At 40.9% G+C, this 13,414-nt stretch overlaps 1 protein-coding gene across 1 annotated transcript in view; it reads left to right on the top strand.

The window, feature by feature from the left end:
- Positions 1 to 13,414, top strand: part of MYO10 (myosin X) — a 165,240-nt gene that overhangs the window by 138,051 nt on the left and 13,775 nt on the right. The window contains exons 22-30 of the mRNA XM_063400355.1: positions 894 to 1,000; positions 1,952 to 2,161; positions 2,461 to 2,500; positions 2,932 to 3,834; positions 5,086 to 5,209; positions 6,490 to 6,733; positions 8,935 to 9,030; positions 12,386 to 12,479; positions 13,286 to 13,341. Coding sequence (XP_063256425.1) covers positions 894 to 1,000; positions 1,952 to 2,161; positions 2,461 to 2,500; positions 2,932 to 3,834; positions 5,086 to 5,209; positions 6,490 to 6,733; positions 8,935 to 9,030; positions 12,386 to 12,479; positions 13,286 to 13,341 — 1,874 coding nt within the window. The remainder of the gene's footprint in view (positions 1 to 893; positions 1,001 to 1,951; positions 2,162 to 2,460; positions 2,501 to 2,931; positions 3,835 to 5,085; positions 5,210 to 6,489; positions 6,734 to 8,934; positions 9,031 to 12,385; positions 12,480 to 13,285; positions 13,342 to 13,414) is intronic.

The following is a 13,414-nucleotide window of genomic DNA, read 5'->3' as shown; positions in this document are numbered from 1 at the left end:
AGCAGCATGCCAGGCTGTTGTCACCCATAGCTGACACCAGCATACTTGGCCTTTAAAAAAGAAGAGCTGAGCAGAGCTGGAAAAAGCGCTGACAGCAGATAGCTCACCACTGTGTGAGTGTGTGGTAAAGAGCAGATGTCAAGGCAGGTGGAAGAGGCAAGCTGCCTCCCCCATGCCCCTGCTCGACTGGAGAAGCAGTTTTACTCTTTTAAGGCAAAAGGGGCTGTGTTAGCTCAGTGTATGTCAATGCCGTGTGCTAAAGCTGCCTCTGAGAGGCACTGGGCAGTGCAGGTGAATGATCCAGGTTAGTGGAAGCATTCTGTCCGTGGGAGGGTGGTCAGCTCTGCTGAGGGGTCTGGCCCCAGAGGCTCTCTCGTGTAACAGCAGGAAAACACAACCGAGTTGATGTGAACAGAAGACACTCTCATCTCTGCCTGCTTCTGCACTCCTGCAGCATTGTCTGTGGAAGCAGCAAGCCTTGCAAGGGGTTGTGGAGCCTGATGTGCCTGTGAAAAAGTAGATTATCGGGGTGGTGTTTGTGACCCTCTGATCAGAAAGTTCATGCTAAGTCCTGCAGCTTCTTTGGCCTGTGTTACTACAGTGGGAAAGGCTATTTAATGAATCCCATTATGATGTTACATTTAGAAAAACCCTGCTCCTAATGAAAAGTTGCAAAAGAGTAATCTGACCGTTCCCACTGAAATCCAAAGTTAGAGGATCATCTGCTGGTGTTTTCTTTTAAGAGGACTACATCTTGTTTATATCTTTTCTACTGAGGAAATAGTACATTTTTCTCTGAATTCAAAGCTGAGGCTTGCTGGTTGGACTGATCTGGCTCTTCCTTAACTATGATGCTCGCCAAAGTTTGTTAAGCCAGAAGTTTTCTTACGTAGGTGTTTCTCCGGGAGTCCTTAGAACACAAGTTGGAGAAACAGCGAGAAGTGGAAGTCACCAAGGCAGCAATGATCATCCGAGCGCACATCTTGGGTTATGCAGCCCGGTAAGTGACTACATGAGATTATTAAGGATAAGGATTTGAAAAATTGGATGAGTTGTCAGGAAGTGAAATCCTTCTGACATAATTCTCAACTTTTCCTAAGGGCCAGGCATTCAAATCCTGTAAGTGGCTTTTGAAAATGACAGCTGAAAATACCCGTGAATAATGCAAAGTTTGAATTGTTTTAATATAATGAATAGGACAATACAGAAATTTGGAGGTCAGCCAGCATCCATCTGATTGTATCATGGCATTAGAGCCATGGCAGGAACTCTAGCTGGATGGCACCTAGTTGGGCTGCCTCAAGTCACCAGCAAATCCTGATTTATCTTTGCTTCTTCGTGGTCAGAAAACAGAAGGAAAATAAAACTAATCCATTTGGTTCTTGGAGAACCAAGACATCGTGTTACTGATTAATGTTTGACTTGTTTACCTGGCTTCATGCATTATATGTTAGGTGGAGTTGTTCATCCCACCTATTATTTCTCTGCTTTCTCTACCAGTCAGTTGAGGACAGTTTAAGGAAGCTTGTTTGCATAGTGAGGTAATTTCTTTTCATGTGCTCATTAGTCCTGTTCTTATATTCTACCAGTATGTTACTTAAAAACAATGTCCCTTTTTTAATGCCAGCTATCCTGCTATGCATGGTCTTTCTTTTCAGAGATGTGGGGTGAGTATATATATTCTTTCTCTGCATGTGTGCACACACACAGAACTGTCTTTTTGGCATCTCCTTGGCATAAGAACGGGTAAGATGTGCATTTCCTTAATGAGGACACACATGGTGCTGTCAAGAAATGAGAGAATCTTGCTTCTCAAAGGGAGAATAATGTGAACAGTGAGGGGACTGTCACAGAGCTGTAACTATCATGGGCTCACTATTGCAGGTCACCATGGCAAGATCCCTCACAACATGTTTCATTACAAATTTGTTTCCTTTTTTTCTCCCCCCAGAAAGCGGTACAGAAAGGTTCTCTACTATGTGGTTGTGATACAGAAGAACTACAGAGCATTCAGTGGTAGGAAGAAGTTCCTGTGCCTGAAGAAAGCAGCCACAGTCCTTCAGAAGCAGTGGCGAGGCCAGCTTGCTCGGCGCCTCTACAGGGAGCGACTGGAGGAGAAGCAGAGACAAGAGGAGGAAAGACGAAAAGAGGAGGAGGAAAGGTGCAGTCTCTGGCTTACATCACTGTCCTGCCCGTGCCGTATTAGGCATTGGTCTGAAAGCCTTTGTTTCAGGCTATTCTTGAACAAGTGATTTTGGTAACCTTTGCTGCTTTTGCTAAAAGAGGCATATAGCGATCGTGGTAGTTTCATATTCACAAACATTCGTTGTGATCTTATTTTTGGCTGTCTTTTCCAGGTGGCAGATGATCTCTGTAAGCTGAGCTATTGCCACAGCAAAGGAATGTGATGAGCTTATGCTGAGCTTGACTGACTGACTTTTTTTCTTCACTCACTTTCAGGGAAAGACAAAGGCAAGAAGCAGAGCGTCTTGCCCAGCAGGTAAATGATATTCTTAATGCTTTCAGCCACGCTGTTTATTTGAGTATCTCAACCCAGCAATTAAAAAAATAAAAAGTACCTGTAGCATTAAAACTAAACTAATTACAGGAGCTGGCAGATAAAGCCAAGGGAAACTCAATATATTTTACATGGAAATTTCCTTCACCTGATGCTTCATTTAAGTTCCGGCAAAGATTGAATTTTCTGCACATGCTTGGACTTCCTCTGCTCAGCTATTTCTGAGCATATGTAATCATGCTTTAATATTTTTCTTTTTCTTTTCTTTTCATTTCTTGCTGATATGAAGATAGACCTCCTTTTAAATGAATGAGCGTGGTGGAGTATAGAGCTGTAGAAATAAATTTTATAAAAGAAGCTTGCATTTAGGGGCCTAACTTGATTTTATTTTGTTTCATTTTGTTTTTATGCAGGCTGAAGAAGAGAGAAAGAAGCAGGAACTGGCTGCCATTCAGAAGGCTCAGAAGGAGGCTGAGCTGAAGCGGGAGGTGGAGAAGCAGAAGGAAAGCAGGCAGGTGGAAGAAATCCTGCGTCTGGAAAAAGAAATCGAAGACCTGCAGCGTGTGAAGAAGCAGCAGGAGCTGTCCTTGACACAGGCTTCGTTACAGAGGCTGCAGCAGCGTCGGGATGAGGAGCTCCGGCGGCTGGAGGACGAAGCGTGTCGAGCAGCCCAGGAGTTCCTGGAATCTCTGAACTTCGATGAGATTGACGAATGCGTCCGAAACATCGAGAGGTCTCTCTCTGTGGGCAGTGGGTGTCCTGCTGAGCTGGCCGAACAGACTGGAAATGCCTGCAGTGAAAAGCCCAATTTTAACTTCAGCCAGCCATATCCTGAGGAGGAGGTAGATGAGGGCTTTGAAGCCGATGATGATGCATTTAAGGATTCGCCCAACCCGAGTGAGCACGGCCATTCTGATCAAAGGACCAGTGGCATCAGAACGAGCGATGATTCCTCAGAAGAGGATCCTTACATGAACGACACCGTGGTGCCAACCATTCCTGCTGCCGGCGACGCCATGGTCGTACCTCCTGCCCACGACACAGTGAGCCTCCACAACTCTTCGAGCGGCGAATCCACGTACTGCATGCCAGAAAATGTGTCCTGCAGGCCCCCGAATTCTGTGGAGCTTATTTCTCCCGACGGAGACTATGATTACGACCAGGACGATTACGAAGATGGCGCTATCACTTCTGGCAGCAGTGTGACCTTCTCTAACTCGCACAGCAGCCAGTGGTCACCAGACTACCGGTGTTCCGTGGGGACGTACAACAGCTCGGGAGCGTACCGCTTCAGCTCTGAGGGAGCTCAGTCTTCTGTAAGTAGCAGTGCTTTTATTAGCTAATAATTGATAGGTGCTTTCTGATTTTTTTTCCCTGCTGTGCAGCTGTAGACTCACTGCAGGTGTTCTTAGAAAGCATTGTGTAGCTGGATTTGCTCACAGAGCCTATGGAAATAGTGGTCTGTTGCCATCTAGATGCCACTGGGGTGAGTGCATTAGAGTCAGAGGCAGCTCAGGTGCTTTTGCTGTCCTGAACTTCTGCACAGATATGGTTTTAACTGCTTTAATGCACCACTGTGTGTTACTTGGTGAGGAGCTCAGTGCACAGCAAAATTCTTCTCTGTGCATGTGTTTGGAGTTGGGGTAGCAGATAGCTTGTTGAGGAATTGATTTCAGGGAAGCCAAATTTAATTATGTGTGCAAGTTGCAAGATATTCAAGAATAAGATGCTTGCAGAAGTCCCTGACATACCAGGTATATTTTGAGATTGTTTGGAGAGTAAAGTTCACGCAATGAAAAATGTTTAAATTACTGAGGCAGACACATATTTCACAGAAAAATTTTTCAGTGCTGTTTACTGAGTATACTGTGGGGTTTCCTTCTACAAATATTTTTGAAAGAATATGATTTCCTCTACCACTCAGCCAGTGTTTCTGTGAGACAGTCTGGGAAAGTGAAAAGGTATTTCAGGAACACTTGTTTAGAAGGACTTGTTTTTATTTCAGGACTTGTTTAGAAGGAAAACTTTAACGATATAATATCTACTACATTTGAGGCAGTGATAAGCAGTCCAGGAGCCATTGTGGGTGTTGGGATAAGTTTACAGTGCTTGCCTGAGGAAAAAAAACCACTTTCAGTGTCTCTGTTGAGGATGCCTTCCGCTGCATGACTCTGGATGTGTGTCAGATACAGAACAGAAATTCTGACTTTCTGGGGTGAGGGAAAGCTAGTACCACAGCTTGTGTAATGTTTTGTTCAGCATTTTTTTAAGCTGTTCCCCACAGCACTTCAGTGATAGGGGCAAGTAGCACAAGGTGGTTTACCCTGACCATACTCTTGCAAAGGGATAACTTTCCTAAGCTCTACAAAGCTTTTACACAGGTTTGTGTATTCAACTGCAACTGCAACTAACTGCAACTTACTACGATGTGCTCCTTCGTTAGGAAAACCAGTGTGGAATCATGTCCTTCCAATACATGATAAAATGCTTTAGCTAGAGCCTTCTAAACCAACTTGATCTTAACTCTTTCCTGAGAGATTATGACCTTTCTTTCCTTTCTTGTGTAGTTTGAAGACAGTGAAGAAGATTTTGACTCCAGGTTTGATACAGATGATGAACTTTCCTACCGGAGGGATTCTGTCTACAGCTGTGTCAGCCTGCCCTACTTTCACAGTTTTCTGTACATGAAAGGTACTGGATTAATCAGAATTTGCTAAATAGGCAACATAACCAGAAATATTTCTTGTATATTACACTCCATTTCCTGTAGAGTTAAGCTATTTTCATATTTTTCAAAGGGTGATGGATAAGTGACTTCATTGAATTTGAGCTGTTCTCAGGTTGAGTTACTTGCAGTGGCTTACATCTAGCAATGTTTTTCCCCTCTGCAAAAAAAGATCAATATTTCGAGCTGCCTCTGTTTCGCCTTACATCTTTGCTAGCTCGCAAACAATGAAATATTCAGTATAAATACAGAAAAATAACTCACAAAGCCAAGTTGTACCAAATTATGAGGAAAGCTTATTCCTGCTCTCAAAATCTTGTAACACAGACAGTATTCTACATTGCAGACCAATTTTACTGACCTTAGTCTAATTTCACTTTGGATCTGGAAGACATCAAGAAGGTTACATGTAGCAAAGGGGTGTCAGAGACTCTGAAAGAATAAAAACAGTTCTCTGCTTAAAATTCTTGGGTTTATCTTCTGATGATTGACACCAAATTATAACGTAGCTGAATCCTTGTATGATTTCATCACTACAGTATATCTTATGTTCCTGGAATAGGAACAGTCATGGGTGTACACACCACAACGTTTCTGTGAAAAGTGCTGCAGCTGACAGTAGCATGGCTTTTACTTTCTGACACAGCTAGCAGTTTTTGTGGGATGACAGGAGCGTATCTGTTTGGTTAAGGTTTTTGTGACTGTGCTGTAACTCCAGTGCAAGGTGCATTGCCTATTCTGTGGCCACACTTTGGTGTGGCTGAGCTCACACTGGTGTATTTCCTACTCTGAACACAGCTTTGTCCGGTTTTGTGGTTTTGAGTTAAACATTGTTACCTTGTAATAACCTGGAGAGGGGGAAGATCTTAACGCTAAATTTTTTTAGATTATCACTGAAATACATTGAGAGCTGTCTTAAAGATCAGATTCTCATGTGCAGCAAGACTTTTCAGCAATTTATTATCATAGATATGTACATGTACATGTAATTATAGGTATGTTACATATATTTTTGTAATACAGAGACTTACTACAATTTATAATTTAAGGGTGTTTAGATTGACAGCAATATTGATGGCCATAGGGATATGCAAAAGTGAGGTTTTGTGGCTTACAGCAGAGACTCAGTTTAACTGCAGTGTTGTTGGTCAGCACCTTCCAGTTTTGGTGGTGTTCACAGCATCTGTTTTATGATATAGCTGTTTGTTTTAACTGCAGCTGAACCCACACTTGTCTCTCTTGCCAGGTGGCTTAATCAACACATGGAAGCGACGCTGGTGTGTCCTGAAGGATGAGACCTTCCTGTGGTTTCGTTCTAAGCAGGAAGCACTTAAGCAGGGCTGGCTTCACAAAAAGGGGGGTGGATCATCTACTCTTTCCAGAAGGAACTGGAAGAAAAGATGGTTTGTTCTCAGACAGTCCAGATTGATGTACTTTGAAAATGACAGTGAAGAAAAGCTAAAGGGTGCCATGGATGTCCGAACTGCCAAGTAGGTTAACATGGTTTTATGTTCGCCACGGTTCCTTCTAAGCAGTACTTGGGGCTCAGTCTGGGAAGACACTGAGTGCCCTGCCTACAAATTGTGTGAATGCAAGCAGGAGAGTGTGTGTGGTGAAGTTAGTGAAAGCAAGTGTTGTCCTTAGTTGGCTCTCTCTTAAGTCTAGAGAGTGCTCCAGAGCTAAGCCAGTGCCAAATACTTCAGAAAATGCTGCTGTAATGAACCTATCTATGCTTTCTCCCAGACTAGAGGCCCTACTTAGTCTGTAATGATTCCCAAGGCAATTTGGGGCATGTTGCCAAGTAGCTTCAGGCAAACCCAGAATGAAGAGGGTGGAATTAATAGGCCCTGAGTATATTGAAGTTTGCATGGGTCAAAGCTGAATCTTCTGTATGTATCTGGATATTTTTTTTCATGCTCTAAATAAAAGTCTTTAAAATGCATATATTCATTAAAAAATAAGATTACTAAACCTAATAACTTATGCCTTCTTAACTGAAGTTCCTTAAGCCTAAGAATTTTACGCTTCCTGAAGCATGCAGAAAAAGAAGTTTTCTACTGGATGGTATTTCTCCTTCTAATCAATTTAGGATTATCTACCCAATTTAAAAATTAGAGTGTGCTAACATTAGTTGTCTCTTTTCTCTATAAAGTGTACCTAAGCTTTCATCCAAAGTAGAGAGAAACGGAAATGGTTAGTAACACTCAATTGCACTCTGTGCCTTGTAATCTGCAAACATCCAATTTGTTTGTTACTTTAACAGAGAGCTTAAACTAAATGGAAATCTTTGATTAGTCTTTTCTTTGGCAGTCCTGGCTTCAGCCTGATTTCAACTAGGACAGAAAAGAGTTTCAGTGAGAATCCTGACTTGCTCCTGAAAAAAACAGTGGGCTGTTGGCAGTCAAGTAGATCTCTGAAAAGAAGCTGAAAAACCTACTTTTTTGTTGTTGTTAAAATTAGATTTGACTCTCTCTCATGTACCATGGCATTTATTTAGCATATTTTTCTTATATGTTGAATTAATCATTCTTTTTTGTTGTGTTACCTCATCGCTTCATTGGCCCTGCCCTATAGACGCTCTTTGCTGCACGTACCTTTAAAATTGTCAGACAAAGGTTACTGAACCTCGTTTGAACTGTAGGTTCAATCAATGACTATTTGTGTATAAATTAGCTAAAAGAAAGGGTACCATACATGTATTTAAAGAACTGTGTTTCATAAGAAATAAACAATAGCTTTTCTAGATAATGTTAGTATTTACTGAGTGCATTCCTAACCTATAGTGCAACTGATGTATTTCACCACTCTCTATTAGGGACCCTGTTCGATTTAAAAAATCTTAGGCTGATTCACTTAAAACACAAAACAGGGAGGTATTGTATTGGACACTGTTACTGAGAGGGAAGGAATCAAACAGTACAAAATTACAGCTTTTTGTGTTGATAGCAGATAGATCATCCTCATGAGTCTGATATGCAGAGCTTGCATATGTTGTTTATAGAACAGATTTATGAGAATAGTATAACTGATAAGAAAATAGCAACCTTCAGACAAACACAGCAAAACTGCAAAAAGGAAATTAAGTTTATTTCTTAAGCTACAGGGAAATCTAATGTCATACTTTAATTATTGCTAAAATCTTCACTGTTGTTTTTATATCAATACTTAGATGTCCAAACTAAAAGTTAGAAATATGTAATTTTTCAGGAGACAAGTCCTCAGCCTTATCTGGAAGTCAGGTTTGGAATTGTCTTTATGCTGACTCACAACCACACAGAATCACTAATCCAATTTTGTTTGCTTTCAGTTTTCAATCTTCAACAGCCTTCTTTTTAGCACTCCAAAAATCACTTGATTATGCAGTCAGTTCAGAAATACATCCATTTCTTCACTCAGTTATCTTTGCCTTTCTTGGGGTTTTCTTTAGCTCATGGTAAAATTGTAACAGAATGGTCAGTTTGGTGACCATAGTAGTTTGAGTATTTGTAGTGTGCAGGCAGAAAACACAGCTTTAGTTTGGCAGACTAATATTGGGTCTGATAAATCATGTTGTGAGTCTTGCAAATGAACCTGATGAAGACTGACTGCTGTTGTTTCAAGTATCAGTAGTTTGTGAGCTTCTCAGCAGAACAGAATTTTCAAAATGTTGTTAATATGTAATGCTCAATCTTGGTATTTTCCCTTTTTTCAGAGAGATTGTTGATAACACAGGCAAAGAAAATGGTATTGATCTAATAATGAGTGATAGGACCTACCACTTAATTGCTGAATCTCCTGAGGATGCAAGGTATGGAAATCATGGGGCCTATCTTCTTTTCCTTTTCTTTTCCTTTTTAACCCTTGTGTCATTCTGACTTTGGCTTGTCACTAATTTGTTTCACTACTTTCACAAAATATTCAGGCTGTGTTAAACACGTTGCATTTACACACTTTTCAAAAGGCTTGCTGAGGAGACAACCTTATGGTAGACAGTTACTGGGAAGAGTCAGATTGCCAATGAAAATTTGCCTAGAATTGGGCTGTTACCCATGTGTTACTAGCAACTTTCTGAAATACAATTTGTCTGTAGAGAGGCAGTTGTTAGGCACTGATGCTTGGCTTGTGAATTTGTCTGCTGTGTTTAGCTGCATTGATCAAATTAATATTTGAGATCCTGTAGTCTGCCTGACCTGAGATGAAGCACTTTGTTCTTAGGGGTGGGATCTATTTAACCAGAACCTAAATTTTTTTCAGATACAAGTTGTAATGCAGTCACTGTATTTTAGAGCAAAAGCATATTGATGTAAGAGAAGTGTGTAAGAGAGTGCTTCCCTTTCTGCATATTTAAAAAGGGTCTTGCTTTTGTTGCTAAAGGATCCATATCTAACCATGAGGGAGGCAGGTGGGTGAGGTGCAAGTCTGACTTGTCAGATCAGTTGTAGAGCATCTTTAAAAAAAATCCCCATGCTACAGTTCATGCAAGATAATAATATGCTTGCCTATAAAAATCAAGCATTTGAATAAAATTAACTTAGTAATCAGAGCTTATTACCCATTGCCTTGCTGCCCCAAGGTCAGAATACAGTATGCCTTTGTCAACATGACTTGAGCTACTTTGCTGAGAAGCCTCCAAAGTTTTTTTGTATTCTGTTCTTTGCGAACGTAGAATGCCCTCCTGTATCACAGGACCACGAGTATAGATGTAAATGTAGCAATGCAAAACCCATCCTCATTTTTTTAGGTATCCTTAAAGTTATCCTTGAAATAACTTAGGAGCTTTCTAGCAGTTACTGCTAAGATTCTTTGGGGATGTAAGCATATTTTAAAATGAAGGCTTAGCTAAAGTCTCTTCTGCCAGACTTGTGCACATGCCCCAGGGACCAATAAGCAATTATCAGCACACAGACTTGTTGCCATGCACCTCCTTCATTTCCTTCTTAAAGTTGGAGGAGGAGACACTATACACTCTTGTTGTGTATAGTATGAATAACAAACCATCCAAATTAAACTACCTTTTACCAGTGTATTTCCTGCTTCTTTTTTTCTCACTCATCTCAGAAGACTTAATGAGGAAGATGTGTAAGGATTTGCAGACAGGCTTGTTAACAAAGCATTGTTAACAAAGCTTTGTGAAAAGTAAAGTATGAATCATTGGGCTGTGTTTGATCCACATCTGCTATTGAAAAAATATTTTGTACCTGGGCTATATCAGGATCTGAGGTTGCTTTTTGTTCAAATTAAGGGAAAAACCAAGGAAAACATGGCACGGGCCCCCAGAAGAGGAGTTACTATTATTGAAGAAGTAATGCTTCAGTGGGCAACCATTGCTGAGGGTTTGTTCCTTTCAAATCCCTAGCTTCTTTCCCTACATCTGTGTTCTGGGACTCAGCTGAAAAACAAAAGAGGTCCTGAGGGGGAAGAAAGCAAAAATAAACTCTGCCTTTGTCTTTTGCAAAGTGCCATGATTAATTTCATTTTCATTGTTTACACAAAGATTAAATGAAATCAGGAAAACTCTGAATTGTTCTTTAAAATCCATCCATAAATTATCACTAAATGTGTATACAGTGCTATGAAGTCTATTTTTTTTTTGTATTGAAATAGAAGTTTCACATTAAATACATTTGCAATTCCTGAGCCCAGAAAGAAAAGCTGAATTTAATATGTGGGAATTTTTTGGTAGGTGAGGCTTAGTTTTCTTCATTTTTACTTCAGTTTCAGCTTTTCTTCAGCTGGTGGTTTCTCCTCTCTAGATGACAGCTCCTCTCCTTTTTTTGCAGCATTGCCTTACATCCAGCAAAGTGTTAATTACAACCTCTCTACAAGTGTCTCTGAGTCTTAAAAAAAGAATCAGAACTAAATATGTTCTCATCTGCTTTATGGTCTGGCACTCTCAATCTTTGTTTTTCTTCATTGCTTGCACTGTTTCTAATGAAAGCGTGAGCCAATAAAAAGAATTTAGGATATGGCAGTGATGGTACTGCTTGACAGCCTACACATTTTTTCTCAAGCTATTTTAGCAGTTCAGTTTCCAGAAATCTACATTTTGCGGGAACAGTTGGCTTCTGAATGCTGGAGTTAAGGAGACAGCTCTTCAGTGTCCTAGGCAAAAATTCCATGACTAAAAACAGTTGCAGAAAAGATAACTTCACATTTAAGTCCAGCAGCTTTGCAGTAGGTTGAGTGTCTGCTCAGCCCTGAGGTGGTGGAGGAGACTGCAGGAAAGTGAGGAGTCTGTTTTAAAGGCTGGGCTTTTGAGCCTTTTGAAAACTTGGCCCCAGGTGGTTTTCATTAGAATGGCAAATCCATATCTCAAAGAATAGCATTCTGGAACCTGTTGAACAGGCCAAGCTGTGCCCTTAGATTTCAGTGGGATTCCTTAGAGCAGTTGAGCTTTATCATATACAAGTGCCAGAAGGATAGAGGTTTCCCAGAAGCAGAAGGTGTGGTTGGAATTAAATCCATCTGCAGTTGCTGCTCAGGAGTAGGGGCTGAAGCACTGGAAACCTCTCTGCCACTTTTCCTGTTGTGGATATATACAGTACCACTGGAGTGGCACAAAATTGCTCATCCTTCCAGCAGCTGGATTTTTCAGTGCTCCAGAGAGAACAAAAAACTGTAGAGCTATTTGCTTGGGGGGTTTATTCTTTTTTCCCCTCTCAGTTGTGCTTCTACAGAGAACTCAGTGGGCTTGGGTGGTCTTTGCAGAAGTGTCACTGTAAGAAATTACTACCAGTCATTACTATCAATGCAGCACAATTTATAATCTGAAGGTTGGGATTCCCATTAAAGGCTTTGTGTGTAGCTAGCAATGTATTTTATTCCAGATGAAACATGTGGAATATGTTACAAAGACTCTCCAAGCACTCAGATGTTTCTGTGTGCTCACAGCAGTTTTTCAGACATGTCACTTAGTCTGCCAGGTACTTTTTGTCAGGAAGAAGGGCATGACACCAGCGTGGATGGGAGATCTGAAGGGGCTTGCTTGCACCCAGTGTTACATGAACTGACATAAAGCCTTGCTGCTTTTATTTCTGTTGACAAAAGGAATCTTAAGCAATTTCAAAAACCTGCAGAACCTGCTAGATCTCTGCAGAACAAAGGTGACAGAAGGCTTGTGCAGAGCCAAAATTTTACTTACACTGCTGCCTTTCTCTCCCCAGCCAGTGGTTCAGTGTACTGAGTCAAGTCCATGCATCCACGGAGCAGGAGATCCGGGAGATGCACGATGAGCAGGCAAATCCACAGAATGCTGTGGTAAGTCTAAATCTGAAGAACTTTTCAAACCAAATCTTTTTAGAAAATGGGCATTGTGGTGGCCACAGCTTCTGAGAGTCACAACCTACTGTGTTTAAATGTGGTGGTAGCTGTGACACTGGCTAGAACCTCCAGGTCCTTGGTCCTGTAGCTGTACAAGGAGAGAGTGACTTCTGACTCCTCTCCCATCATTTGCCTTTGTGAAAAATGACTGTTGGTTTTGGGGGTGTTTTTTTCTGGTCCACTTCCCTATCACATCACAGTGTATGCTTGATTTTGAAATTTTGCAAATATACTGTTAATGAGTAAATTAAAAACCCAAGAGTTAAAAATTCAGTATTTCTCTGATCCTGCATTTGTCATTCTGTACAACATACATTGGTAATTAATAGAATACATCTGGAACCTAATACCAAGCAAATGAAAACAAACTTCTGCTTAATGGCTTTAGAAGTTTGTTTTGAGAGGATGCCATTTATATTGGGATGGCAGTTTTCAGTGAAAAATTCAAGAATGGTTGAAAGCACAGAAAAGAGCAGGTTTTGAGCTGCCCCTATCCTAACTACAAATAATCTTTTAATTACCTGTTCACCCAAATCTCTTAGTTTTCCTCTCAGCAGATTTAATGGTTAAGAGAAACTGTACTCTTGGTTAAGAGTACTAAATGGTTAAGAGTACTGCCCAAACCTGCAGTACATTTTGCATGATGAGCGCTGCTGCTTCTTTCTCCAGTCTCTCAGAAGAGTTCTGTGAGTAATGTAATAGTGAATGTCTTCCTCATTTTCTGGTTGGATATTTGTTTATAGGGCACACTTGATGTAGGACTAATTGATTCTGTCTGTGCTGCTGACAATCCAGATAGGTAAGTCAGAACCATGTCTGGTGACTTTCTTTTTCTCCTATCTAGCCAGAATCAGACCCTTTATACTTTAGTC

Source organism: Prinia subflava, chromosome 1 (assembly GCF_021018805.1).
Source record: "Prinia subflava isolate CZ2003 ecotype Zambia chromosome 1, Cam_Psub_1.2, whole genome shotgun sequence".
NCBI classification, from domain to species: Eukaryota; Metazoa; Chordata; class Aves; order Passeriformes; family Cisticolidae; genus Prinia; species Prinia subflava.
The sequence above is the reverse complement of the archived record's forward strand: the minus strand, read 5'-3'. Positions and strand labels throughout refer to the sequence as shown.